Raw genomic sequence first — 26,725 nt, 5'->3', positions numbered from 1 at the left:
TTGTGAATTCTACTTGCTGGAGAAGGCAGGTCCCTGTTGTCAGTGCTGTGTTCCTGCTAGATTACAGCTTCCAAAAGGAAGTCCTAGCTGAAGTAAGAGTTACGAATGGAAGCAAATGTAGGTCATAGCTATGATTCATATTTGTACTGCAAACTACAAAGATGCAGAGTATATATCTTGTTGAGCAGATCTAAGGCCCAGTGCTGCAAAGGTTTGGATTTCACATACAATGTATTCCTGAGATGACTGTGAAGGAGGTAGACTGACTCCTGCTCTCATACCTGCAGACTTGTGTTGCTTCCTGTAAACTGGATAAGGCAGTCAGGTCTCTGTACTGAGTGGGTTCCATTCACCAAACCAGAAGAAAGCCCATCAAAAATGATCAGATTTCACCTTGTAGCCATGTTACCACTTAGACATGATGCAAAGGTAGCAGCAGAAACCTGCAGCAAGGATCTTGGGAAAAGTTGAACCATCCCAATCAGCAATGTGCAAAGCTGATGGGGAGTTTCACCTGTAACACACAATTATACATCACTGAAATAAGTTATGCACCATCTTTGTGTACAGCCAACAGCAGAAAAAAATTAATTGACTTATTTGCAACATTTAGTTTTTAGCAAACAATACATCATAAGCAGTCATTGGGGTTTTTTTTCCTGATTATTTTACTTTATAAGAGTGTAGGAAAGATTGTTGTTTATTGTTGTGTTCTGTCATACTTGTTTAACTTGTCAAAACATTGTTTTGTTGAAAAACGAAGCAAAAGTCATTTTCTTCATAGATAATAACTGTAAGGTACCTATTACATGCAAGCCCATCAAAGTACGTGTACTTCTCCATCATATTCCCCACTCTAACAGCAATCTTGTAAGGTAGTCCTAACCAGGTCAACCAACCAATATGCCCCTTTCTCAGAAGAAAACGGCCACAGCTCGTTAATTAAAGTCACATTTAAACAACTGATGTACTGCCATCTAGTGCTTCCTGAATGCACGACAAGACTGACAGGTGGACTCGTTTAGGCAGTCCTGGGTATCCAGGATTGGCCTATTGCAAACAAACAGTTCAAACCACCCATTTCCTCTAGTAATGCTCATGGTGAACTTACCTAAGAACAGTAACTGGGAGCAATTTACACTGTGAAAAGTGACATAGTATGCTAAAGGAATCAATCTATCAATCTATTCATTTTTTCATATGTATATAAACAAGAGTAGAGGAACAGTATTTGCAGAGTCTACGTCCCTTGAGGAGACATTCAGTGAAAAAGAAAAATGCAGTAGACTGGAAAAAAGCAAGTGGGATATACCTCACACATTGTACAGATTCTTTTGTTGTACAAAGAGGCAATGAAATCAAAGACATTAAAATATTAAAATATTATATTCAGGGAGGCATAGCAATAATAATCACATAGGTCTAGTTGCTACACATAATTTTGCAGAGAGGTTGTTCATAGAAAGTGAAAAGCGTATCATGCTGCTGTTCCAGAAATTGAGTTAATCTTCATTTGGAATAACCTTCTATGTGTGTGTAAGAAGGACTAGAAGTATTGCAAACTCATTGTTCAATAAAATAGCTCAGGATCAGTACTTGCAGTTATGCAGAATGTCTATTAAAATTGGAGTTACAGTAAACTGAAAAAAATGAAGGAGAAATTTAAGTCAAATATAAAGGTATGAAAAGATTTAGTCCGTTAATTCTGATACAAGCAGGTGCTCACAGAATGAGCAGTTTATTATGTGTTCCTGGAGTGGAATTTTCACTGATATCAAGGACAGTCCCTTGCCAATATTTCTATGCAAAACATTGGGATCTGGACTAATACACTGAGGTAAAAAAAAACAGGTAACTTCAGAACTTCAAATATTCAGAAGAATATTTGTTGGAATGTTAATACTTAACCATACAGCCTAAAAAGTTATTTTACATAAACTAGTTCTTGACAAGTTCATTTTAAGATTTTCAAGCAAACTATTCAGAAAATTGAGATGGGGAAAAAAATCAACTAATTTTTCCTTGAAATTTAATCTTCTATCTTTATTTCAATTTTATCAGTAGTTTTCCCAAGGTAATTATTTCAAACATTCCTCTTTTTTAGAAAATCACCCTAGAAAGTATATAATCTAAACTCAAATACTTTCAGAAAAAGCTTTGTGTTTCCCTTTATATAGTTCAAATAAATCCTTGTCATATTGTGACAGCTTTATAATGGAATATCAACAGAAATGTGATTTTGAAAATATTAGAAGAAAGTGAAAGAAAATTACTCGGAGAGGGAGTACTTTTAACCCTGCAAATTGGGCATTTGCTTAAGTGCCAAACCGTTTAAAACTCAAACTCATCTTTAGCACAAAGCAAGATACATTGTGATACATAATTCTGAAGTTTTATACTTCTGGCTTATATTTCTAAAACTAGATATGAAATTTAAAAAATCCTTTCTTTAACCTAAGTTTATTTGCTTTTTAATATATCTAGGAAACCAGTAACAATTTTGAAAATAATCAAAAATGCAAATTCTATTTTTCATACATTTTCTCTTTGCTATTATTTCTCTCTTTGTCTCATCTGCATAAAGCAGTCCACATTCTCTGTGTGCAGCCATATTATCTGCCTGTTTTCATCAGTCCTATCTCCAGACTTCATTATGGACATATAAGACATTTTGCCAAATGATCTGTGCTAATAGATTAGCTGAAGTAACCCATGGCCACACTAAGCCTCCAGCATTCAAGTTTGTATATTAATTGGTGAAAGACTGAAAGAGTTTTTATCAATACCAGCGTAACACTCTTTTTTTTTCTATAGCTTTCATTTAAAGGCCACAGACTTTTTGACATGCATTTTACTTAGGAAGAAAAATCTGCACAGCAAGTGGCAGTTTTTGATTACATGATTACCATGCATAAATAGCCCCGTGCTGTTCAACACAAAAAGCTGACATTTACATGATGTGAAAATCTGGAAGTGAAAGGTTCCTTTGTATTAAACATATTTTGCAGTGAACTGTTTTTTTTAGCCTCTGCAGGATTAAAAAAATTTACAGGAATTTGAAATAAAATGAGTACTTCTGAAGTGTCTGTAATATCAGGCTAAAACATAGACTGCACTTTCTACAGTATGGCTTTCAGGATTATTACAACCAATTCATGCAAATAAAAATTTCTACTCTTATTTTTACCATTTCACTTTCCATTTGTATTTTAAGTAATGCTGGGATCTGTCACAACCCCATATTCTCAGAGCAGAGACTGTATTCTTTACATAGAGCTGAATACGGTTTAAGTAGTAATTGTAGTGTGAAAGAGAAACAGTAATGATAATTATATCTTACAGCTGAATGTGAAAAAGTTTGTGAGCCCAATCCTGTTTCCATTCATGCCAAATTTTAAATAAAACTGAGAGGAGGAAAAGTAGATGTTATGCCTCTTTGTGAGGATACAATTGGGACAGCTAGTCCCCAAATATTGTAATTATTAGTTATATGGCAAAGGTAATGCCCAAGCAGAGCATTTACTCCTGTGTATCTAATGGTGGGCCATTGGTGGGCTATACCACATCTTTTTATCTTTCCCTTATCAGTTACTGATATCCTGATCAGTTACGAAGTTCATCATTACTGATGGAGATGCAGTGGAAATAATTTAAGAGCAGGCCATATCTTTATCTGGCCAGCAATAGATCATCCTTCAGGAGCCAGACTTTCAAGTCTAAAACACTAAAATGACAATGTCTGCAAAATTTGATGGAAGATGGAACAGGAATCAAGCAGAAGAGAATGTTACTTTATTAAAACCTATCCACATCACTAACACCTCTCGCTATAAAAAATTACTGTGATTCTAGTAATTAAAATGAAATATCAAAACCTAAACAAAGATTGAGTGATCTAGTGAGAACAAGAGTGGACTACTACTATAAAGACTACATACATGTTTTACATAAACCCATTGAAACTGTTAATCACATACTTCTAAATATGTTAACTGGTGGTGTATGCAGTAAGTATTTATGCACTTCAAATATTTGAACTTCTAATTTATTCCCTAACTGCACTCTTCAGTAATCCATTGAGAGCCCTTCATTTTCCATTCAGTAGAAACAAGGTTTACAATTATATATAAAATTATAGCTATTAAAATGAGTGCTAATAAATGTAAACTTACTGGGCCTTTAGGATTTTAAAATTGCAGTTAGAATAATTTGGTTTTTTATTTTATCTACACTTGTAGATATCTACACATACTGCATATATGTATGCAAATTGTGGCCTCACTTCACTGTCACTGAAAACTTTTTCATCTGGCTGCTGATTAGTAGGATCTGTGTTCTTGTCAAGAATGAAAAAAAGAGGAAGCACAATAAGGAGGAGGGAAAATGAGCATTTAGGCTGAGAAACTGGAACAAAGCATGCTCTTATCACAGGAGCTGGACTTTATCTGAGTAAAACCAGCAAGTTTAAGGCTTCTTTTTTAATTTAAGATAGTTGTCCAGTTCATTAAATGTGTGTATCTGTATTAAACAAGAACAAATGAATGCAAGTGATGAATCTAAATGCTCTGAATGGGAGGTTTCAGTTGAGTATTTTTCCTAGAAAAAGTCAGGAAAAGTCACAGAAACTGAGATAAAAAACTTGGAACTTCTCTGACAAAGCTCTTACCTCAAGAGCAGTTTTCACCCCTTGGCACTTCAACATGCTTTCAAAGAGAGACTGAGTCATTGCAGCTGTTCAGGGTGACAGTCATGGCTTCTCTTAAGTAGTACACCTAAAACAATCACACCCTGGAGAGGATACAATCTTACTTGTCTTTCCGACCCCTGTTACAGCTTCGGCCCTCTTCAGAGTCATCAATAGCATTAGGTTAAGGGATGTTCCTATAGAACAAACAGAAGGTTAAGATACACTAGCAGGTGAACAGAGGACATAACAGATAATAAATATAATGCTTTGGAAATTCGTACTTTACACATGCTTGAACAGTGTGTCATTTGGATCCTTCTCATTTCAGAGAGGTTATATCTGAAGAATGTCAGAGAGGGTAACAAAAATTACTAAATAATAAGTAAGCACAACTAAGTGGTTAAGGAGTATCCAGAATACACAAGACTGTCAATGTCAATAAGACAGAGATCCATAAGGGAGTAGACTGGATACTGTGAGTGGCCAAAGTCTGTCTCAGTGTGATCACAAAGAGTTAGAAAATTAACCAAGTTACCAGGCACATGTTTTAAAGGAAACGTGTTTCTTCCCAAAATATACAACAGGGCCAGAAACATCTTAGAAAATGTATAAAGTGCCTCATGAATGCTAAAACTTTTCGTGATCTGAAGGGGCAACTGGATCCACTGGAAAGAGTAGCTGCATAGACTCCATCCTTTCCTCAAGAAGTCCCTGAAAGACCAATCGGAGGTGAGAAAGCACTCCTCTCTGCAGGCTGACATCAACACTTGCGCTGTCTTTACCCCACACTTTGGCCACCCATCTGCTACCGGGGTACTTTGCCCTCCCAGCGCTGCCTCCAGAGCCACGGCCCCGCAGGGACACGAGCCCGGAGCCTGCTGTAAGCGGTCTCCCTTGTGAATTCAGTCGCGGGCTGCCGAGGGAACTGCACCGAGCACGGCCAGCGAGCAGCGCGGCACCCCAGGGCGGGCGTAGGGCACGGACCCGTGCGGGCCGGCAGCTCAGGCCGAAGCTCAGCCCAGCCCCGGCCGAGGCCCCTCCGCCGGCAGGGCCGCGCCCCGGGGCGGTGCCGGAGCGGCGCGGGCCCAATGGCGGCCGGGGGCGCTGCTGGCGGGGCGGGGCGGGGCGGGGCGGCGGCGCTGCCCGTGGCCAGCCCGTGGCGGCAGGGCCGCGCCGGGGGCTCCCATTAAACGCCGCCGGGGCGGCTGTGGCGGGAGGCGGCGATGGCGCTGACGGCGGAGAGGCGGCGGCAGGAGCTGGACAACGTGAGCGCGGCGGGCGGGAGCGGGGCTGCGGCCACGGGGACCCCGCCCGGGTGAGCGGCCGGACTGCCGCTGAGGGTGGGCGCCGCCGGGCGAGCGCCTCGTGTTCCGTGCCGTCTCTTCCTTCCGCCTCTTCCTGGCTGTTTTCCGTCCCGGGCGCCCGAGGCTTTACCTGCTTCTTCCGGGGGGCGCCGCCGGCCCCGGCGCCCCCCCAGTGGCCCTTTCCGAAAGGAGGAGGCCGCCACGGCCCCTCGCTCCCCGCCCTGCCGCTCCCCAGCCGGGCTTGAAATATCCCCGAGGCTTTTGGGCCTGGGCTTGTTTTTAATCGAGATTATTAGCCTCTAATCGGGGCTGCTCGTGTGGCGCTCCTTCAGGTTTTCCGGGTTATTTTTCCACAGGCAGATCCTGTCTGTGCCATCTCTGGGTTATGTGCTGTTCGCTGGCGTGGCCACGGCGTTTTTGTGTTTGTTTGAATGTTTCTCCCCGCCCCAGCTGGAAGCCTGCGTGGGCAAGGCTTGCTGGCCGTGGCTTGTTCCTGCCTGCCCTCCTCCTCCTCCTGGCGCTGGGCTGCTGTGGAAGCGGTCACATGCTGGAGGTGGATCAGGGAACCAAAAGGCTGAAGCTTTAACCTGTGCTCAGCAACAGTGCTAAACAAGTCTGGATTTAAGGCGTTTTGGCTTTTGACAGCTGTGGTTTTGGCTCATCTTAATTAAATGAAACCGGTGTTTGCTCCAGTTAGAAAGCACACTTAATGGATTTTCTTTGTCAGGTTGACTGCATGGGATCATCACATCCCATGCTTTAATTCTCCTCCTCTCCATGTTGTCTGTAATAAAATCTATTTGAAGAGCTTACGTCATCTAGTGCTTCCTAATACTAGCTGTGTTTTAAGATGTAGAGATGGACTGTAGCCAGTCTTGTGAGAGAGTAGCATAGTGAAAGCTCTGATAAAACTTCATTTGTGGAAGAGTGCCCTGATCCCTTATGGTATTACAGAAATAGTGAATCATTTGTTCCCATGAGACAAAGGATATTGTCCTAAGGAGAATTGCTGCATTTGTGGGAGATGTGAGCTGTTAACCCCACTGTTGAATATGTGATCATATAATGGTTTGGATTAAAAATTCTTTAAAGATCAGTTTCCTGCCCCTTGCCATGGGCAGGAACACTTTCCACTAGACCAGGTTGCTCAAAACAACAGCCAGCCTGGCCCTGAACACTTCCAGGAATGGGGTATCTGTAGCTTCATGGGCAGCCTGTTCCACTGTCTCTCCACCCTCATAGTAATGAATTTTTTACTGATATGTAATCTAAAGAGTAAGGCAAGATGCCTTGGCTGCTGGAGTGTTGGTCTTTGCTTTCAGAGCCTAAAATTGTACTTAGCCTGTGAAAATGGGCAGACAAGCAAGAGAGGACATCTTTGCTCTCAAGCTTCTGAATTTTATATCATTGACATAAGAGGAGTGCCATTTGTAAACATTTATGTCTGCAGTAAAAGGCCATCTTACCATGCAGGTATTTCAGTAAGTGTCATTTACAGTCAAAGACTGAGCTAATTAAAAGGTATCAAATAGCTGAGGCTGGTCTGTTCACACTTTTCTGTGTTAGGGTAAGTGTAGTGTTCATGGTTCTAAAATGAAACAGGTTGTTGAATGAAATAACCCTTGATGACTGTTTCCTTCACTTTAAGCAGTTGTCTGCAGGTGAAATAACACTAGAGACAATCTACATTGTCCTCATTGATGTGAAGTATAAACCCAGGTCTAATCCCTCTCTTCTCATGCTAGTATCTAGAATGGTGTGCCTCATTTGTCTTGAGGCTTATGCTGTTTTCTCTCATGGCTAAGAGAAGTCCTCAATTTATAAAGCAGTCAATAGTCTGGTGGACCCTGGCACGTCTGACTAGTCAGAAGTCTGGAGTGGATTGGGGTCTGCCCTTGTCTTGTTGGTCTGGGCTGTGATTGGTATCATAAAGAAGAGAAGTCAAAACTTGAGTGGAAATCTTGAATTGCTTTATCTTCTGAGGCAGGGGATGTAGCAGGATGCTAAGAGAGAAACTGTAGCAGTTTTGGCCATAATCACGCCTGTGCATATTGCACTTAATATGTATTTAATGACCTTTTCCTGGCATGAAAGGAGCAGGGATGCATAGCTATGAGGCAAGTTCCTTGTCAAGGGCTTTTCCCTCCACCCATACTTAGTTTTATCTTTTACTTAGTAAAAGACACTACATTTGAGCTTAATATGAAGTTGAAGACCTAATACTTAGCTCCAACATGACAAGACTATGCTGCATTCTCTCTAGTGCAGGCAAGAGAATGTCTTGCTCAGCACTTGGTAGCATCTTCTCCCCTATGAACTGCTGCTTCTGTCCTGCCTGAGTTCAGCTCTAGTTACTGCTGCAGGTGTTTTGACATGTCAGTAGTATCAGAGGCTGAATACTCAAAACTGTTACTGTTGCACTGCAGCTGTATTGTTGCCTCCAACTGCAGCTGGACAAAAGAAAGAACAACAAAGGGTTTTGCAGTACCTGTATAAAGCATGTGTGAGAGACTTTGTCACTTTTCCCCATAAATATACTTATGCTTCTGACATCTCTCAGGGTTGAAGCTCAGATATTTGTAATACATTTTAAAGACTGAAGTTCCTGAAGGCTCAGTGTGATACTAGGAAGTGGATTAGTGTTGGGTTCCTCAGGGACTGATCTCTGACATAAAAATGGGATGAGAGTTTACCTAGAGTTTAAGAGCTTTCTTGAGATATTAACTTAGTGGGGATTTTGCCCCCTCAAGGCTTGATTTGCTAACAGAAAATTCCTAAACCTTTGTACTTTACTTTTAGAGCTTACCTGTTGTTATTGTTTGCCCTTCTTTTCTGTTCCAGGGCTCCTTGGAAATAACACAGAGCTTGGAAGATGATCCTCTGCTGGATGCACCACTTATTTCATCTCATACATTGCATTCCCAGCTGAGGCCAAGATTTCATTCTATCCCAGCAGTTCTCCTTGCCAATTTCCTGTTGCTAATACATGTAAGTTTAAGAAGCATTATTTCCCTAAGAAAACTTGCTATCTCTCTTTTGAATCCTTCAGAATCTACTGTTCATATGACAGAATTCTGATGATATGACACTGAATTGCATACACTGGCTGTTCTTCCAAAGCAGTGAGGTTTGCTCATATTTGCCAATAAATTTAGATAGTGTATATACTATCAGATACTTGCTGCCTTCTCATTCTGTTGGTTGTTGGTTCTGTGATGCATCTTTTTACGAGGAAGAGCATTTTAAATAGTAGTTCTTCTGTGCTGTTGGAAATGTACTTTAAAAATATTATTGCCGTAGAAGTGCTGTACTAGTTACAGAGGGCTGAGATAATTTTGATGCCATGCCTTCCAAGAGCAAACCTAATTTCAGAGAGAAGGTAACTAAACAAGTGAAGCTGGGTGTGCTTAGGAGATGTTGCATGACAGTGGATGGAGAGAGAAATTAATCCAAATGTTACTTCCTGCTCTCACTTCTGGAAGTTAAGAGCAAAAAACACAAACACTGAACAGTATCTAGGCATTTATGGGGGCTGGGAGACAGAAGCAGAGAGAGTCCTGCCTAGTAATGAGTTTTTCCTTGATAAGCTGAGGAGGCTTGTTGTTGCTTCTGAGTGTGTGGCAACCAGCTATGAAGAAGGAAGGCTGAAGAGCTCTGAGCCTAAGGTCTGACTGAAATGGCACTTTCATTTAGGGACATGGGTTAGTGGTGGACATAGTAGTGTTAAGTAAAGGATGGACTTGCTGATCTTAAGGTTCTTTTCCAACCTAGATTCTAGGATTCTGTAGTACCAGTGACATGAGCTATTTCAGAGCTTAATTTGATCTCAAATAAAAAATACAGTGCCAAGTGCGCTTGAAGACATGTTCTCTGCCAGGACTTTAAAAGCACATACCAACCTCTAAGGTCTCTCTTTGAGCAGCTGCATCAAGTTGTTCAATGTGTTTTAGCCTTCTAACTTTAGGAGTAGATGTTTTGTGGGCCTTGTAGTAGTATCAAGAAATTCTCCTCTGGCTGTCAAGCAGACTTAAGACCTCTGCTGTTCTGCTAGGTAGACTACCAAAATTCGCAATGGAAACCATGTATCCAGCCTTATTCCCTTCCCCTACCAGAAGAACTCTGCCATTCCCTTATAGAAGGCATTTGAAGTCTGCTATTGGTAATAGAGCAGTAACTGCTTTTCTGCCAAGCCTTGGGGCTTTGCAGTCTGCTACTGTAACTGATGCAGCCAAATGTCAGTCACCCAGATCCTAGGAAACTGCTGCCTATTCTCCTCCCACCTTTTCCTCTCCTGCAATGGAGAGAAGTGTGGGTAGGTGAAATGGGAAAACTTCTGTGGTGTCTTTCAACACGTGTTTTCACAGGTTAAGTCTTGTTGCTACTGCTGAACCTGCTTCAGTGACCAGTTGGTCCTTAGAACAAAATGGAGAAGTATCCTCTTCTGTTGGCAAAACAGCATTATAATTGCTACCTTGAGTGGCACTGTCTCTCCCACTGAAAAGATGAATGGGGAAAACAAGCTTCTTGGATTTCCTTCCTCTGTGCTCCTGCAAACCTGCATTAATCTTGTGGAATGTGAAGAGAGGCCAGGTTAGCTTCTGATGCACAGCCTGCCAAAAGGGAAAATGTCCTGGAGAACTTAAGCCATCATAGTATTATGCAGTAGAGCTGGAATGCATCTCTAAAGCAATTTGTATGTAACTTGGAGTATTTCTTGTCCACCTTCCTGTGCCAAGAAATGGACTTAGGTAGCAAAATAGCTGCTGTGGTGCAGCTGCCTATTTACATACAATTCTGGAAAATGGGTAGGATATGCTGGACTGTAGTGGGACAGAGTTTTTGAGTGCCTTTCCTTTTGCCAAGCCTTGCTTTTCTGAAGGCTTCCCATCAGGAGGCTGGAGAGCAATGTGAAGTTTACAGGCTAGAAATAACTTCTTTATATTAATCCTGCTTTTCCTTAATCCTCTCTCTGTGTGCACATACACAAAATTGAACTTAAATACTACTCTTTATAAGAATAACTTTTTCTATGTAAAAATATGTGGGGGGTGAAACACCTATGAGTGAACTGCCCAACAATGCAAGCAAAACATATTTAATAAATGCCACTCAAAATGCCAGCTTCCTGTTTCCTCTTGTATACACTGGCATAGTAGTTTAGTAGAGATGCAATGCTACGGCATTCCTGCTTGCATCAGTTCAATATAGCCATTTTCTGTACTGAAATGCATTCCTAACACCTGGAAGGAGTAGAACTAATTGTATCACTATTGTAAAATGGCAAACCAAACAGTAAACAGATCAAATAAAATACCTGAATTATTCTTAGCTTTGTAAGAAAAGGAGGTGGTAAAATAATAGATTAAACAAATTATAAAGGTTCCTCTTATTTAATTACTTGATCTAACAACCTGTCTCAAGATAATATGGCATTTAATTTCTTTTTGAAGTAATGGTTTATGGATAATATGGAGTACAATCCTATTTTGGTACAATCCTATTTTGGTTTGGGTTTCTTTCTTTCCTTCCACCTTCTATCCTGTATGTCCTCTGTAATGTCTTTTTTTAGGTATTGACAATTGTGTAAAAATTAATCCCCTTTCTTGCTCTTTCCCCTGGTCACAGCCAGAGCAAGTGAAGGGCAGTTTGTCTCAAGAGTAATTAAGTGGTTATGAAAAGTTAATTTGTGAAGAACTAAGTATGAAAACAAAGGCAGCAAATGGAAATTGGGTACTTTCCTCTGTCTTCAGTTCTGATGTGCTGTTTCTTTCAGTTATGACATGCAGGACATCTGACACCTTTTTTTTTGAGCTAGGTATATTAGAACTCATTTGTAGACTTGAGGCAAATTGATTTTTTTTCTGTTTTGTCTATTAGTAGCTCTCCATTTATTTCTGTATTGGTGGGAGTAGTTTTTCTTTACAGTTCTGTTTTAAAAATATCCCTTTTCTGTAGAATGAACCAGGATGAGGAAGTATAATATTGTTCTTGTTCACTGAATGAACACAGTAGAGAAAATATTTTCCGTGACAAAACTATAAATATTAAAGAAGCCCTGTGTGTAGACATATACTGCAGGTAATATGCATCCACAGTTTTGCTTTCTAATTGGCCAAAAGATTGCTGATGCTCACTGCTGATGCTGAAAATTTGGAGAAAAGTCTAGAAAACAGGAGAAGTTATAGCATAATGGCGGTAGTCTGAAACGATAAGTATATAAGCAATCTGACTGACAATCTGTCTGGTTTTTCTGACATAAGTAAAATCTGTTGGTAAATATACTAAAGAATGATTACCAATTGGCAAAGATGCCTACCCAGTGTTAATAATAACTTTAAGTTACTATGATGGTTCACATTTCTAATGTCAACCTATGGATGCTAACTCTGAAGCAGGCAGCATAATGCCTGTGGAAATTGCAGGCCACATAGCTTTCTTAGTCTTGCCTGAGAAAGTGGCCTGAGAAATCATGGGGAGGAATTAAAACAATCCTCAGAGACAGAAAACAGCCTTGCAGGTGCTGTTTGTCTGTTCCTTGTTTCCTTGCAAGAGAAAGTCGAGGGGTGGTGAGCCCCACTGACCAATGATGGTGATGGTGTTAGTTTACTAACCAATAAAAGTTTCTTTTCTGTACTTGTCATGTATCGGTCTATAAAAAAGACCTGAAGCAATAAACTGAGAGAAATTCTCCTGATCGACTCCTGAGAGAGTCTGTGTCGTTCTTCTCACTGTTCCCAATAGAGTGACATCAACCTGGAGATGATCTTCAGTGGCTGTAAGAAAGCATTAATTTTCACTTAGGAGGTGTCAATTTAAGGAAACATAGACTCTACCAGTAAGATAAGAGCCTGTCCCACAGAACAGCATTAAGTATAATTGAATGAGTCTAAAAAGATGTGATTTTTCTTTTATAGGAGCATAAATCAAGTTTTCTTTGAAGTAAAAAGGCATAGTAAGGAGGGTCCAGCAATGAAATAAAATCACTATGAAGACTCAAGGAACAGTGAAATTGATTTAGTAGAAATTCTGGGAAGGATGACAATTACCAGCTCTGTTCTGCTGGAGACTGGTTGCCCTCCTAGAAGTCAGTCTTACTACTTACCAATTTCATTCATCTGTATGTTCCCAGAGTGACATGTAGTGGTTGTAACAAGTGTCTAATGTTTTATATGTTACCTCAACTCTAATAAAATCAATTCAGAAAATAACGCATAATGAATTAACTACATAATCATGATTTTGGGTTTCAGGTTTTTTTCATATATATAGCTGAATGTTGACTTTAAAGATTTTTCTCTCTTTCTTTCTCTTCCAGGTTGCTTTTGTAGTTCTATCATTTTTAGCAGCTATGTTTTGTTCTTACCCCAATCCAAACCAAGACAAGTGCCCTGGAAACTACACTCACCCACTTAAAGTGCAGACTGTCATAATAATTGCAAAGGTAGTTCTGTGGGTTCTGCATGTCTTTTTTGAACGATATGTCGAGCACCACCATGGCAGAGTCAGAAGAAGAGGTTACTTCTCCATATACCGATCAACAAGGCATCTGAAAAGGCTTCCACTGCTGATACATGCCACAGGTGAAGTGAACTTGGGGTTTTTCCTATCTCAAGCTTTAAACTGTGACATAATAAAAGACTGAGAATTTTATATATAATTATGTATTATATATTATGAACTTTTACAAACCTGCCTATGAGCACTTACAAATTATACTTTAGTCAGATAAACCTCTGTATTGATCTTTCTGGTCCGCCAGATGCAGGTTGTAAGAAACTGTTTGTAGTGCAAAAATGCTCACGACTGTGAAGTTGAGTAAAACGTTTAGTCATTAGCATTTAGTCTTCAGCCATGAAGTATTCAGTCAGCAGGGTCTGTGTTTGACGGCTAGTGATCTTGATTTGCATATTCATTTGTCTGGCTGGGTATGTGGTAGCACTGCTAGTCCTTCCAGGAAGTGTTGCTCTTCTCTTTTCAAGCTCAGCAATCCATATAGATTAATTGCTTGTTGCCCAACAGCTGTCTGAATTCAGTGAAATAACCGATAACCATCCTTCACTGTGGACCTGTAACATTCAGCTCTATATCTGACTGCCTTTTTCTACTTTCTCTGGATAAAAGGTGGTATATAGGAGTGATTTAACTTTATTTTTAAGTTACATCTCTGGCAAGTTTAGCTGTAAAGTGCTGGTGCAATTAACTGGTGAAACTTTTCTACAAATCACTTTCAAATCTGAAATCCATCTAACTTAAGGGGGTTTTCCCTATAAATAGCAATGCAAAAGGGCAGAGCAATGGCTTTTACAGTATTTTTGCCTCTTGTAATCCTGCCTCCCTCCTGGAGTAGATGGGTTTTTTTATCAGAATTAATAAGTGAAATGGTCCTGTTTTATGTAAAAACCTAGCTTTCTTTCCGCACAGCCCCTAAAAGAGCTAGTCAGCTTGATAAATGCGCAGCTTCGGGCTCTGGCCACTAGATAGAGCTCTGAAGATGTAGAAGTGTTTGGAGTGCAATGAGAAGCAGACTACAGGAAGCTTAACGATGTAAAAGTATTATTTCTACCTGTTGCAGTGTAATTGGCAATATTGAGCCTGGCTTTCAGTCTTTAGATAGAGCCCACTTCTCCCCTGCTAGACAAACTCTGGGCATTTGTGAATGTTCAGATGCAGTCAGGTGTGTCCTGTAGAATTTTGATCATCTGTTGTTCAGAAGGTAGTTCTTCCATTACTGCAAGCTTCCTGCCATGGTAATGACTGCTGATACCACTTCCATTTCCTTTGCTTGACTGACATGGTAGGAAAGAGCTGCACAGTTCCCTAGTTATGGTCTTTATAGATTTAGTTCTTTATCCAGACACTTGTTATAACAGTTTTATAGGAAGGAATAGAACACTTCACACTGAGTATAAGAAAAAATGTTTAGGCCTGTAACACAGTATTTTTTCTCAATGTCTAATTGTACTCTTTCCAACTAAACTTTCAGTAATGTTCAAGTATTAAGATAATAGCTGGGCAAGTGGAAGCCTATGCAGGTAGGCTTTGAAAGGAAGGTGTTTAATTTTTTTTTTTTTTGCTCTGTTAGCCTCATTTAAATATATTTTAAATCCACTGGTTGAAGGAAAATACCCCCTCATTTTCAGTTGACTGATGTGATCTCTTAGGAATTGAAAGAAGGGTAAGATGGATAGCATCAACAAAGCCAGAAACTGTTTAAGCCCATGTACTTATTTTAGTTATTTCTAGTGTGTTTCTTCCACTCTTGTTTTTTGAGTCAGAAGAATCTAAGAAAATTCATAATTGTCTACCATTACAGGCGTATGCTGAAATGAAACCTCATTTTGCTACCAGCAGGTATAAGCTTGCACGTTAAGGAAATTAGCTGAAGGAGCAAGTATGGTATGAAATGGAAAAACATTACTGAAGTGTTACAGCGTAATGCAGATACTGGGGATGAGAAGGTATTAATTTATTTTCAGTAGCTAATGAAATTAGTAAATCTGTAAAATACAAAATTTGTTTTCTAGGTAATACAGCCCTGCTCTTGATTCTGTCAGTGCAGCATTCCTTTCCTGATCACAGCAAAGTGTACCTATATCTTATCCTGGGAGTCCTGAGCCTGGAGATGATTAGTTCCCTGACATGCTTAGTGATTTACACAGGTGAGAGAGGCAACCTTTGCCTTCTTTTATGACATTCATTATAGCTGATACTCAACTGTTCGTTTGCCCTCACAGTAGTTCACTTGGGGTACCCCAAGGCGTTTAACTACCATTATAAATACAAAACTATTCTGTGCTTGTAGAAGGAGAACTAAGGCAAATCCAAAGCAAATTGGGAAGGGTTGTCGGGGCTTGATTTGGTTCCGAGGGCTGCTAAATGAAAGCTCTCTGTTATCTCAAAGCTGTTAATCCAGTGAAGTGGCAATAAATTCCTAATTGTTTGAAAGAGTGTCCGGTGAACAGGTTTGTCTCTTTATCAGGGTTTCTCAAATGCATGCACCACAAGCTGTGAAACAGTAAGAGGTGGCTGGCTTAGTCAGAACTGCCTCTGGGATTTACATGTAGGGTCTGCATACCTGATCGTGTGATTGTGCCTTATCCAGTCTCTTCCTCTTTCCCTGGTCCCACCCTAAAGTCTTCAGTTTCGCTTTAAACTTAGAGTTTAAAAAGTTCTTTTAGTTTTTTCACTAAAATGGAAGGTTCCTCCTAAGGAATATTTAAAAGATGTGTGGGTTTTGGAAGCTGTGATCATATCAAAACACCGTAGTGCTTTCTAAAACTGTGAGGCTTTGCTTTGTGCTATCACTGTTGGTTTGTAAGGTTGTCTGCTTTAGGTTTGGTGTAACTTATGAAGGCTTGATAAAACACTTGCCTTTTTTTGCAACTTTGCAAAGCTATCTAGAATGTTGATAAATAAATGCTTAAAAGAAAACCTCAGTGTATTCATAGTAATACAATGGCACACAGAGAAATACTGCCGAGTCACTTGTTCATCTAGGAAATAAAACCTATTCTTGACTCTCCTGCAACAGCATCAAAAATGCACCAAGAAATAAGGTCCCAGCCCTAAGTTATGTCTTTATCTTACAAGTGTGCAGAAGCCTGAATGCTGCAGGCTTGTCAGGCTATCCCCTCAATGTCCCAGCATGGCTCAAGTAGACTGACTGTCCTCTGGAAGAATAAGGCAGTGATGAGTGAATGCAATCATGGCAGTCCTGGAAAACTATTCCAAGAATGCCGGAGATCATCCCTTCTTTGCATACGCATACTTACTTCCCTGGGAAACTTGGGGAAATAAGAGATAAATTGTAAAACTTTAATAGAATGTCAGGAATTCCAGAGAAAGGCTATTTCTAGCCCTGAGGCCTGCTGGAGTTCAAAGAGCTACATTGTGTGACTCTTACCTTGACCAAAAAGGGTAAGTGCAAGAAAGATGGCGTACATAGTAGTAAGATCTGAGCCTGTACTTCTGTAAGAACTCTCAAGCTGTTTTTCCTCTTTGTCACCATAAGGGTATTGTTTCCTGACTTCTACTATGCCAATTCCTATGACCTTCAAATTCATTAGCCAATGTATACAAGGAAGTTGTTTGATGCAGGGTTGTGCTTTCCAGCTCAGAGAGGCTGGAAGGAGGGTCCGGTGAATCCTGGAACAGAGGGGAAGAGCTGCATTGCTAGGAAGGAGTAAGGCAATGTGTTCTACCAACAGCTACTTTATCTCCTGAGCAGCCCCAAATCAACATAGAATTTATTCTCTAAAGCTTGGTGTACAAAACTAGAGTTAATTTTTATGTGACTTTATACCTGCTGCAAGATGAGGAAAACTTCCAGTCACCCTAGGTTGCTTTTTCCAGTGGGTAGTATAATTTGTTTTCTTGTTTTCCATCCAAATGTTTGTTGAGGTGAGCTGAGAAACTGCTTGCATGTTTGTCTTATCTGTAGTGGTGGGTTTTAAGATTTTTCAATATTTTAATATAAAAATAAGGCTATACTGAGGCAAAACAAATGTATTTGGCCAATTTTGAAAGTACCCTGAGAATCTGTAATAATAATGACATTCAGATGGGTGTTTTTCTCTCAGGCAAAGCAGAGTATGTGACTGGGTGAAAGCATGAAGCCTCTTTAATGGGACAGTTTTAAGGCCAGCCCTTTGCTGAGGTTTAGAATTCCCCTCTTCAAGACAAGCACTTAGCAGATATTGCTAAGATATCAGCAGAGGTATCAGCTAAGGTATCAGCAGAGCAACAATGGGGAGACTCAGGTAAATTTACACTAAAAACTACTGGCCCACCCTTTTTTGTATTAGCATGTTACTCCTAATTTTGGAGAGAAGGCAGCACCTGTTGACATATTGTTTCTTCACAGTGAAATAATTATTTAACTACTAGAATGAGACATAAATGCTTGCCTGTAGAAGGTTCATGTACCTAACTTATTTTCTGTTAAATAATTCTGTCTCACAAATCAGGAATACCTGATTGTAATTCTAGATACTTCCTCTCACTTCTAGGAGCTGTTTATGAATTGTATGATAGACAATGTCCTGTGAAGGACTACTGCCTTCCTGAAAATTATCTCCATGCAGCAGTGTGTGTATGTAGCTGTAGGATGCAGAGACAAAGATTCAGAAATCTACAAGGAATTGCTGTGATTGACCTATAATAGACTTGACATATATAAATCGTTCAAGTGAGGTAAAAGTGCATGGAATGAAGTATGATACAGACAGCTCTAAATGTCAGCTTACTATTCTAAGTTTTTTACTGCTAGGATAGGGAGTAAAGCTTTAAAAGTCTTACTAAATATATGTATTTAATTACTTTCTCACATACTTCTAATATCACTTGAATAAAGGACCAACATTCCCACAAACAACACATGTTGAGAATTCCACATCCATTCCTTTGTGGTTTTATTTGTAGAGAAATACCATCATAGAAATAACTAACCTTTGAGCCTAACTTGCAGTTAACCTCTGGAGGGTCTTAGCATTGTTTTAGCAGGGTGGCCTATAATAAACCCCGTCATAGTACTGACTTGTAAGGACACTCCTTCTCTGTTGCAGTGGTGTGGTTTTCTCACAGACCTGCTGTAATGTTTTTTATGGCATTAGATCTATTGTTTCACAAGCAGCTCTAACTACAGAGTCCCGAATGCATACTCTGGATATTTTGATATTGACCCTGGATCAGGATCTGACATTGAATGGCTTTAAATATTTTCAGCTTCCTTTTCGAAATAATACAGAGGGTGCCTACAGCTTTTCCCACCCATTCTCGTTCTATATCTGTTAAATTTAGCCTTAAACTTTATTCACAGGTGCCCAGGAATGACTTCTGGGTTTGATAGCCAAGACTGCTAGGTTCATAATGGCTTTCTGTAGCAGGTCTGCCCTAGTCTGAACAGGTAAACAAGCTGCTGCTTCACTGCAACTGGTCTAGTTAAAGTAGTACTTATTGAAGAGCTTAAGCTAGAAGTTCTGAACCAGCTACCAGTACAAAACTTCTTACAATTTTTTTTATGGCATGTTTCTTAATTTTGCCTGAACTTGGAGACTGAATTTTGGTATCCTGTAAAAGGCAGCTAAGGCTTCACCCTCTCTTAGATGGCAGATTAAACTTTCCAGATTTTAGGCAGTATGTTCAAGCTTCCCTGTTCAGGTCTTTTAAGCAGCAGGACTGAGGGGAATAGAAAAAATGAACCAGTGAATAAATCAACTTGCCAAACTATCACTGACTTACAATCAAAGCAATAACAGGAATGAGTAGAAATAGATTATGCTTTTGCTTTCCCATTTCTCAGATTCCTTTATTGTGTTTCCATCTCCTGTCCTAAGATAATCTTAGGATCATCTGTTACAGATTTTTATAACTTGGACTCTGGTGTTTTGGTTTTTTTCCCACTTTCCAACTAATTTATAATGCTTTCTTGCAGTGAAAATAAGCAACTTCAATCGTGCCAAGCCAAGACCTGACATAATTGAAGAAGAGAAGATGTATGCCTACCCTAGTCACATTACCTCAGAAATTGGATTCAGGTAAGAGTTTTGTATTAATTTTGTGCTGTGTTCAGCCATGGTATATAGGTAACACTAATGGAATTGCATGATTTCCTGTAGACTTCCATGCAATCTTAAACCTGTAAGCCAGAGGTGGGAATAACAAACGGCTCTGAAGGAACTATGCAAAGGTTCCCATTTCATATGCAGAGATGAGATGTAGCAGTCTTGTACTTTCTCCATAGTACATTACAATTTACTGTGATACAGAAATCCTCAAACATAAGTATGGAAGTGGTTTGACCATTTATGTCTGGTTACATGAATCTTTAATATAAATAACTGCTTAATCTGGTTTAGTTAATGTTATACGGGGTTTGAGGAAAGATGCTGTTGTCTTACAGTATTACTTAAAGTAGATCTACGTAAGCCTGATTGCTTCTGACAGTTTTTTCAGGGAAGGAAATATATTGTGGGCAGTAGATAGACAAAGAAGAAAACTTAGTTGCTCTGTTCTGTGCCAGCAATTGGACATGAGATTCTAGCAATGGATTTGGAATGCATTTTGAGTTTGGGAGGGCAAAGGTGTGGAGGGCGCTTAACGAGTAAGGAAGGTCTCAGTGAGAATAGAAGCTGTCCAGCATTCACTGAAACTGTCCTAGGCATTGAGACTTATTTTTTTGTTTGTTCTTTGTGTACCTGCCAATTGCTCAGATGTTTCCCAGTTGCTGAAATCAGTCTGGTATGACTTAATAAAAACTAGTAATTGAAAGTAACATGTATTTCTGTATAAGAATTGGAGATTTTCTAGTATACTATTACTTGCTTCTATATATGCTGCCTTCATGAAAGGTTGACTAATGAGAGATGACTAATATTTTGGGACTTCCCCTGCTATCACAAATGCAGCATGCACATGCTTTTATGGAACTTGGAAGTAGATGTCCAGGATACAGGAAGGATTTAGAGTTGTCTTGAATTTTGATACCATGTCTGACTTCCATTTTGATATAGAAACCGTGATGATTGCATGGTGGACCTCATTTCTTTCTCATTCATCTTCTCCCCTGAGAAATTCTCAAATGCCCAGGGAATGTGTCTGCAACAATGACCAGCTGAGGAAAAGACTCTGCTTATTTTTGATTAAAGTGTGCAAACTTCCTGTGAGAACTGATTGCAAAACTGTTACTTTAATTTAGCTCTATACAATTCTGACTCTCTTTCCCTTGGGAGTTAAGGTCTATTGAAAAGTGAATCCTGTCAGCCCTTCAGTTGACCTTGTTATAAGAATGTTTTTTGAATATCATGACCTCTGCAACCTGAGCTACTGATCAGGAGCCTTAAGTTGGTAGTGCATGTTACTGGTTAAGGTTGCAAGTTTTCTGTTTACAAAACTTGTGTTCTTCACTTTTTCCAGTTTAGCTACAGTAGGTTTTTAATTGGACCTAACCTAATTTCCACTCAATATCCTTCTCAGCACTTTCTAAGAACTATGAAATGGCCAGTGTTCCTCTACAAAATGCTGTAAGGCTGAGGAACAACTTTGTAAGCACTAAGATGCTCACAAGTGTACTAAGAGGGCAGATTCCCAAGTCGGCTGAGAAGAAATAATATGTAAGGAAAGAGTAGACTACACTCAGGCATTGGTACTTCATCTTGCTGTATCTTAAAAATTCCTAATCAGATTTGACAAAATTCTGTAGGTTTTTTTTTTCTCAGTTAAGTTAGCTTTATTTAAGTGTTGCAGTGTTACTATTGGAGTTAAAATGAGAGGTATCTGAAAGCTGGATATATTTTAAGGGGGGAGGGTAAAATATACCTCGTGTTGCAGATCCGAAATAGCACAACTTTCTGGTACTGATGCTGTTATGGTATGTGACAGATATTGCTGTATATAGTAGAACATGAATGTATGCTACTCCAGGTTAATCAAGAGATTTGTCTTAAACAATTTACAGTCTTCCACAACTGAACAACAATATTACACCTGTTCAAAACAAGCTTCTTAATGTGTGGGGAAAAGGTTCAGTGGTTCCTACTACAATTCTAGCATGTTGTCTGTTTTGGTTTCTTAAACAGTAAGATCCTCACTGTATAACTGTCTAGCAGGAAATAAGTAACTCAGTTGCGTATACATGGCATGAAGTTCAGCCAAACTTTCTCTTCCTACCTTCTCATGATAAATAGAGTTAGACACATAGATGTTGTAGATTGCCTCTTCCCTCAAAAATTAGTTGATCCCAGCAAAAGTGAAACTAAAGGAAACAACCATTGAAGTTGCTTTTTAGTTGTTTTGTTGTTGATTAGCTCTGACATTTCACATATTAGAAGGCTGCTGTCATTTACTTTTTTACTTACATTTACTTGTCATGTACTTTTGTTGCTTCAAGGGAAAATTCCAGTTTAGAAGAGATAGTTGAGAAGCAAGGAGATGTAATAGAGTATCTTCAGCGACACAATGCACTGCTCAGCAAGAGACTGTTGGCGTTAACGTCTCAGCAAATCAAAACTTAACAGCGTTTGGAAAACTGCTGCTGGAGCTCTGGAGGGGAACATGAAGTAATGTAATATCCAGACTGATTTGTACAGATGTGACTCTTCAATCATCTTTCATGTTTTGAAATAGAAGTTAAGCTGGAAGGATAAGCTCTGCATACACTATGAACCTATTACAACTGGACGCTCTGGCTCTCTTCAAATCATCAGTTCTACAGAAAAGTACTGCAGCTTCAAGGCTTTTTAATTCCTCATAAGTTCAAGTTGGACCTGAGTTAATGGATTAACTTTGCCCAGTTGTTGCTATTATTTTGTATTGCTGTGTAACCTTTAAGCTTCAGGCTACCAAAGTATTTTATATTTCTGGAATACAACTTCGTTCTCTAGAAAAATCTGACTTTCCAAGGGATGTATATGCAGTTTCTATTGCTGAAGCTGAGACTAGATATGTTCTGTCACTGATTTCCTTTACTTCCAGAGATAGAGGTGGTGTACTTCAGTAATCCAATACAGATACTTGTTTTCTAGATGTCTCCTTTTCTCCTTCGTCAGGTAAGTGGAGAAATTTGGCATCTAACTTAGGATTATAAAAAAAGTGGTGGGTGTTCTAAAACTGTAAATCTCACATGCAAGTTTGTGGTACAAAAACCATGCCATGATAAGCAACTGTTCAGAATTCTGGCTTTAAAACTTAAGAGGGATCCTCAGGGCTGATGACTATCCCACTACTAAGAGTTTGTGTTAGTAACAAGACTCCTACCCTGCCAATTGAGCTAACAAAATAAAAATACTTGAGCATAAACTTTTCCATTGATCCGGTAACTAACTTGTGTTGAATGCTTTTAAAGATGTTGTCAAAAATGCCTGTTATATACTTGCTCTTCACTTTGGCCCTTCAAAAAAGTCAGCATCTTGATTCAAAAGCTGAAATGGTGTATGTGGGGAAGTGGAAGACAGCAGAAGACAGAAAGGTCTTTTAGAAGTTGAATAAACAAGAATTCTTTGTTTTAATTTATGGTGAATTAAGGCTGGTGAAAGAAACATTTTGTTCTGGGTACTATTTTGTCTACCAGTGTAGACAAAGAATTATTTTAGAAGCCAATACCTCTGTGGGGATAGGGTAATCACTAATCAAAACTGGGAAGAAGACTCTCAAGAGGAGTGGTCTTGTGGTTGAATATAAAAAAGGAAAATTAATTCATCCTACTTTGGTGTTAGGGCACAACTTTAGAAGTACCTAGACAGTTTCGTGTGCAACAAATATGGGGGTTGTCTCATTCAAAAGAAAACAGAAAATATTGGAGGTTTTGCTGCTATCCAACACTAGACTGTTCTCCATAGCTGTTGTTTCTTGAAAATGCAGCCATTTTATAGTATACATGTAAGGAATAAAGTTATTTGTTTTTAGAACTCAGGTTTTGATGTGATTGTGTATGTCAATTTATATAATTTCTATGAAAAGCAGTGAAATGTGACTGTGAAGTTCATGCACAATAAATGCAACCAAGGAAGAGTGTGAATTCTGTTATTTCCAAGCTCATGTACATCTGGTTCCAACAGGCAATCTGTGCAGATTTTTGTTATGCTGAAGTTCTCACAGCAGTGTTGGCACTTAAGACTAGCCAAACAAGGATAGCTATGCACTTGTTTTGAAGCTTTAAATTCTGTTTTATTCCCCTTTATAGGGAATGGTTTTATGGGTCTTATGGGGAATGGTTTTTCCATCGTGCTTCAGCCTTCCCCTGCCACTTGTGTTTCTTTCCAACACTGAGAAGAAGACTGCATAGTGTAGCAGAACAGCTTTCCTTTGTTTTGGGGTCGTTACTCAAACCTTCCTCTTCTCCTCTCTGACTGCTCAAGGTAAACCTTGGATTTACCAGTAGTGTTGCTGTCTGTGGAACATGGTAGCTGGAAAGTAAAGCAAGTATGGTTTGCTGTGTGCACATATGTACATCTGCTGCCCTTTAAATGTTACCTTTCTAAGTTCGCAAGTGATAACAAATGATAACAAGCACCCACCCCTTGCCCCAGGGGTATCGTACTCCCAATTGTATCTTGTTTCGTAGTATCTTTAAGCTTTTTCTTTGGGCAGGGTGGAGGCTTTTCACATTTGTATAGGTTCCAACCAGAAGCTAGTAATCTTTGCTACTCACCCTGAACACCTGAACTTCTGGCCATGGTAGAGCTACAGTGAATTGTCAAGTAGGAGCTGCTGCTGTGTGTGGCAGGCCCAAGCCCCTTGTCTGCAGCAGGTGGGCCAAGGCCAGCCTTGTTTGGAGGCAGAAATGCTCCCCAGCCCCCAGGTTCTGCTGTGCTGCCTGTCCCAGTGAATGGTGTGGTGTTGCTGGGTTCGTGGGCCTGGGCACCTGCCTTCTCCTGGCCACCTTGCCCATGGCTGAGCTCAGTGGTCTGCAGAAGGGGACTGCAGAGCTGCTCAGGGGGCCTGTGTGCAATCAGCTGCTTGAAAGGCCACATGAAAGGGGCGAATGGCTGCTGCTGTACATGGGAGATGAAGCTCAGCTGTGACCTTGCTGTGCTAAATGTGACATGCCACAGTGCTAAATTGAACAATGACTCCTAATTGTTCTGGTTCTGCTGTATCCTGCTTGTCAGACATCTCTCTGCTGCTGCAAGGTTGGGTGCTGGGGTGGCCAGTGCCATCCACCCCCAGTGGACTGCACTGAGTGCCTGTCCCTGCAGTGTCAGCACCTGCTCATGGGCTGGATTGTATGGTCTGAAGATAAATCCGAGGTGTGCTGTGCATGCAGTAAGCACTGGAGCATTGGGCCCAAGTTTGAGGGGCAGAAATAGGTGCTGTGTGAGCACAGGGGTTTACACATGCTCTGCTGGGAAGTAGTGCTTTGCTAACCACCAACACAGCTCTGCTCTGGTGAGATGTGGCAAACCCACATGTTCAGCTGTGCCTGTTACTCTGCACAGCTGAAGTGATACTCTTTATGTAACTACAGCTGCTGAAATTATATTTGCAGGTCTTTGTAAGATCTACTGGCTTGTAGCTGGGGCAGCAAGAAGATAACAAAAGTGAAGGAATGTTTCCTAATATATGTTACAACTGTACCTTAAAATAAAAATTTAAATAATGTATCATTATTTTATCCTCTTTTCTATTATTCGGTGTTACCCCCGTAGCTTTTTATTTCTGTAAAAAAACAATATATATGTTGTTTATGTCTGAGAAAATAAGTGTTTTGTACCACCTAAGGAATATATTGGGTTGTCTGAAAAATGTTCCCATTGTTGGGTTTTAATCATTTTTAGATTAAATGCTCAACTGTGCTAAATATTCTGTATGCATGAAAGAAAAGATGTGATGATCTCTTCTGAATGTACATCTTATATGAAGGGAAACTCAGTTGGTATTTCTGTTTTGTCTTTCTGAATTACTCAAGTGGATATTCCATACAAACACTTCAGTATTTCACTCTGCCAGGCAAATCACTGATTGTAAAAGCTTTTAACAAGATTTTCCTGCTTTAAGGTTCTACACTAATATGTAAATAACTAACATGGAGATAGGCAGGTGTGCTCTACTGGAAGTCATCTTTAATCTAAAAAACAAGGTTGAAGCAAGGATCAGAGACTTGGGCAGATAAGTCTGAACTGGAGACATGGAAAAGCAGCTTCAGCCTTGGATTGAGTTAGGTTTTTAGGTTTTCTAAAAGCCATGTTGCCCTGTTTGTGCTGTTGGAGTGTTTCCTACTTTGCACAAATATTTTGCAGCTCATCACTAGCAAGAAAGAGAAAGACCAGTAGAAGAGCAAGTAGTTAGAGATCAGTAGACTATTGTACTCTGATAGGCAAACTCTGATTTGAAATTTATTTGCCATGCTAATGTTTCTCTTGATTGATGTCAATTTAAATCTTTTGTGACCCTTAGCAAAATTTGGCTTTGTGTAGACACTGAGATATTTATAGCATATGTATATGGCGTAAGGGAAATATTTCCAGTCTTTATTCTCCTATAATTTCCTTTTTTCCATACTGGAAAGGGAAGAGGTGAATTGTTTATTATCCTTTGGGAACATGCTAAATTGCTGTTTCTCACCAAAGCCTTGCATTTACCTCCGTTTCCTGCTGACCTGCTGTTACAGGACTTGATGAAACATACTTTGAAATTAAGTTTTCATTTTCCCCATGTTACCACTGTACAAGACAAGGAGTTAATTCAATGCTTTAGAAACTCACGTTTTGCCTTCCAGAATGTGAGGTCTTAACCTATCTTGGGATCAAGTCATGTTGGTTTGCATCCATGCAAACATCAATTCTGACTTTGAGCAGACAGCAATTTGTACCTGTGCAAGCTGCCTTTAAGCATGCACTGGTACATGCACAGGGAGAGCTCAGCCTGGCTGCTGCAGCACTGTGTCCAAACGCTTCACGTTTGTAGATGTGATCACACTGTTACCATGCAAAGCCGTCCTTACCACAAGCCTTATGTTATGCGCGTCAAATGGAAACAGAGAGTTTCAACAAAGTCAAATGCAAATCTGACTTGATTCAGAATTTTGCATTTTTGGAAAGACAGAAAATGTCAGGAAAATTTTTCCATGATTAATTATCATTTTATTTGTGTCAGAAACTGAGTAAAAAATTTTCAAAGACTGATTCTATACAAATCCACAGGGGAAAATAGGCAAGTTCTCAATTTTCTTTAGATGCATTGTCTTTGACAGCTGAAGAATATAGACTTTGAGGAGTGTACAAAATTTCAAGTAAGATAT

The 26,725-nt window shown here is 39.7% G+C and overlaps 1 protein-coding gene across 1 annotated transcript; it reads left to right on the top strand.

Annotated features, from left to right (window-relative positions):
• Positions 1 to 5,814: 5,814 nt before the first annotated feature.
• Positions 5,815 to 25,252, top strand: TMEM192 (transmembrane protein 192). Its single transcript, XM_058838782.1, has 6 exons — positions 5,815 to 5,952; positions 8,833 to 8,979; positions 13,307 to 13,571; positions 15,516 to 15,650; positions 19,424 to 19,526; positions 21,878 to 25,252. The coding sequence occupies exons 1-6, from the start codon at positions 5,911 to 5,913 to the stop codon at positions 21,999 to 22,001; spliced, it is 816 nt and encodes a 271-aa protein (XP_058694765.1). The 5' UTR covers positions 5,815 to 5,910; the 3' UTR covers positions 22,002 to 25,252.
• Positions 25,253 to 26,725: the final 1,473 nt, after the last annotated feature.

This window comes from Poecile atricapillus, chromosome 4 (genome assembly GCF_030490865.1).
Source record: "Poecile atricapillus isolate bPoeAtr1 chromosome 4, bPoeAtr1.hap1, whole genome shotgun sequence".
Classification (NCBI taxonomy): Eukaryota; Metazoa; Chordata; class Aves; order Passeriformes; family Paridae; genus Poecile; species Poecile atricapillus.
The sequence above is the reverse complement of the archived record's forward strand: the minus strand, read 5'-3'. Positions and strand labels throughout refer to the sequence as shown.

Coding starts and splice junctions, on each gene's coding strand:
- TMEM192 (XM_058838782.1), top strand. CDS start 5,911: ATGGCGCTGACGGCGGAGAGGCGGCGGCAGGAGCTGGACAAC. Junction 5,953..8,832: donor GGCGGCAGGAGCTGGACAAC/GTGAGCGCGGCG, acceptor TTTCTGTTCCAG/GGCTCCTTGGAAATAACACA. Junction 19,527..21,877: donor ACCTCAGAAATTGGATTCAG/GTAAGAGTTTTG, acceptor TGTTGCTTCAAG/GGAAAATTCCAGTTTAGAAG.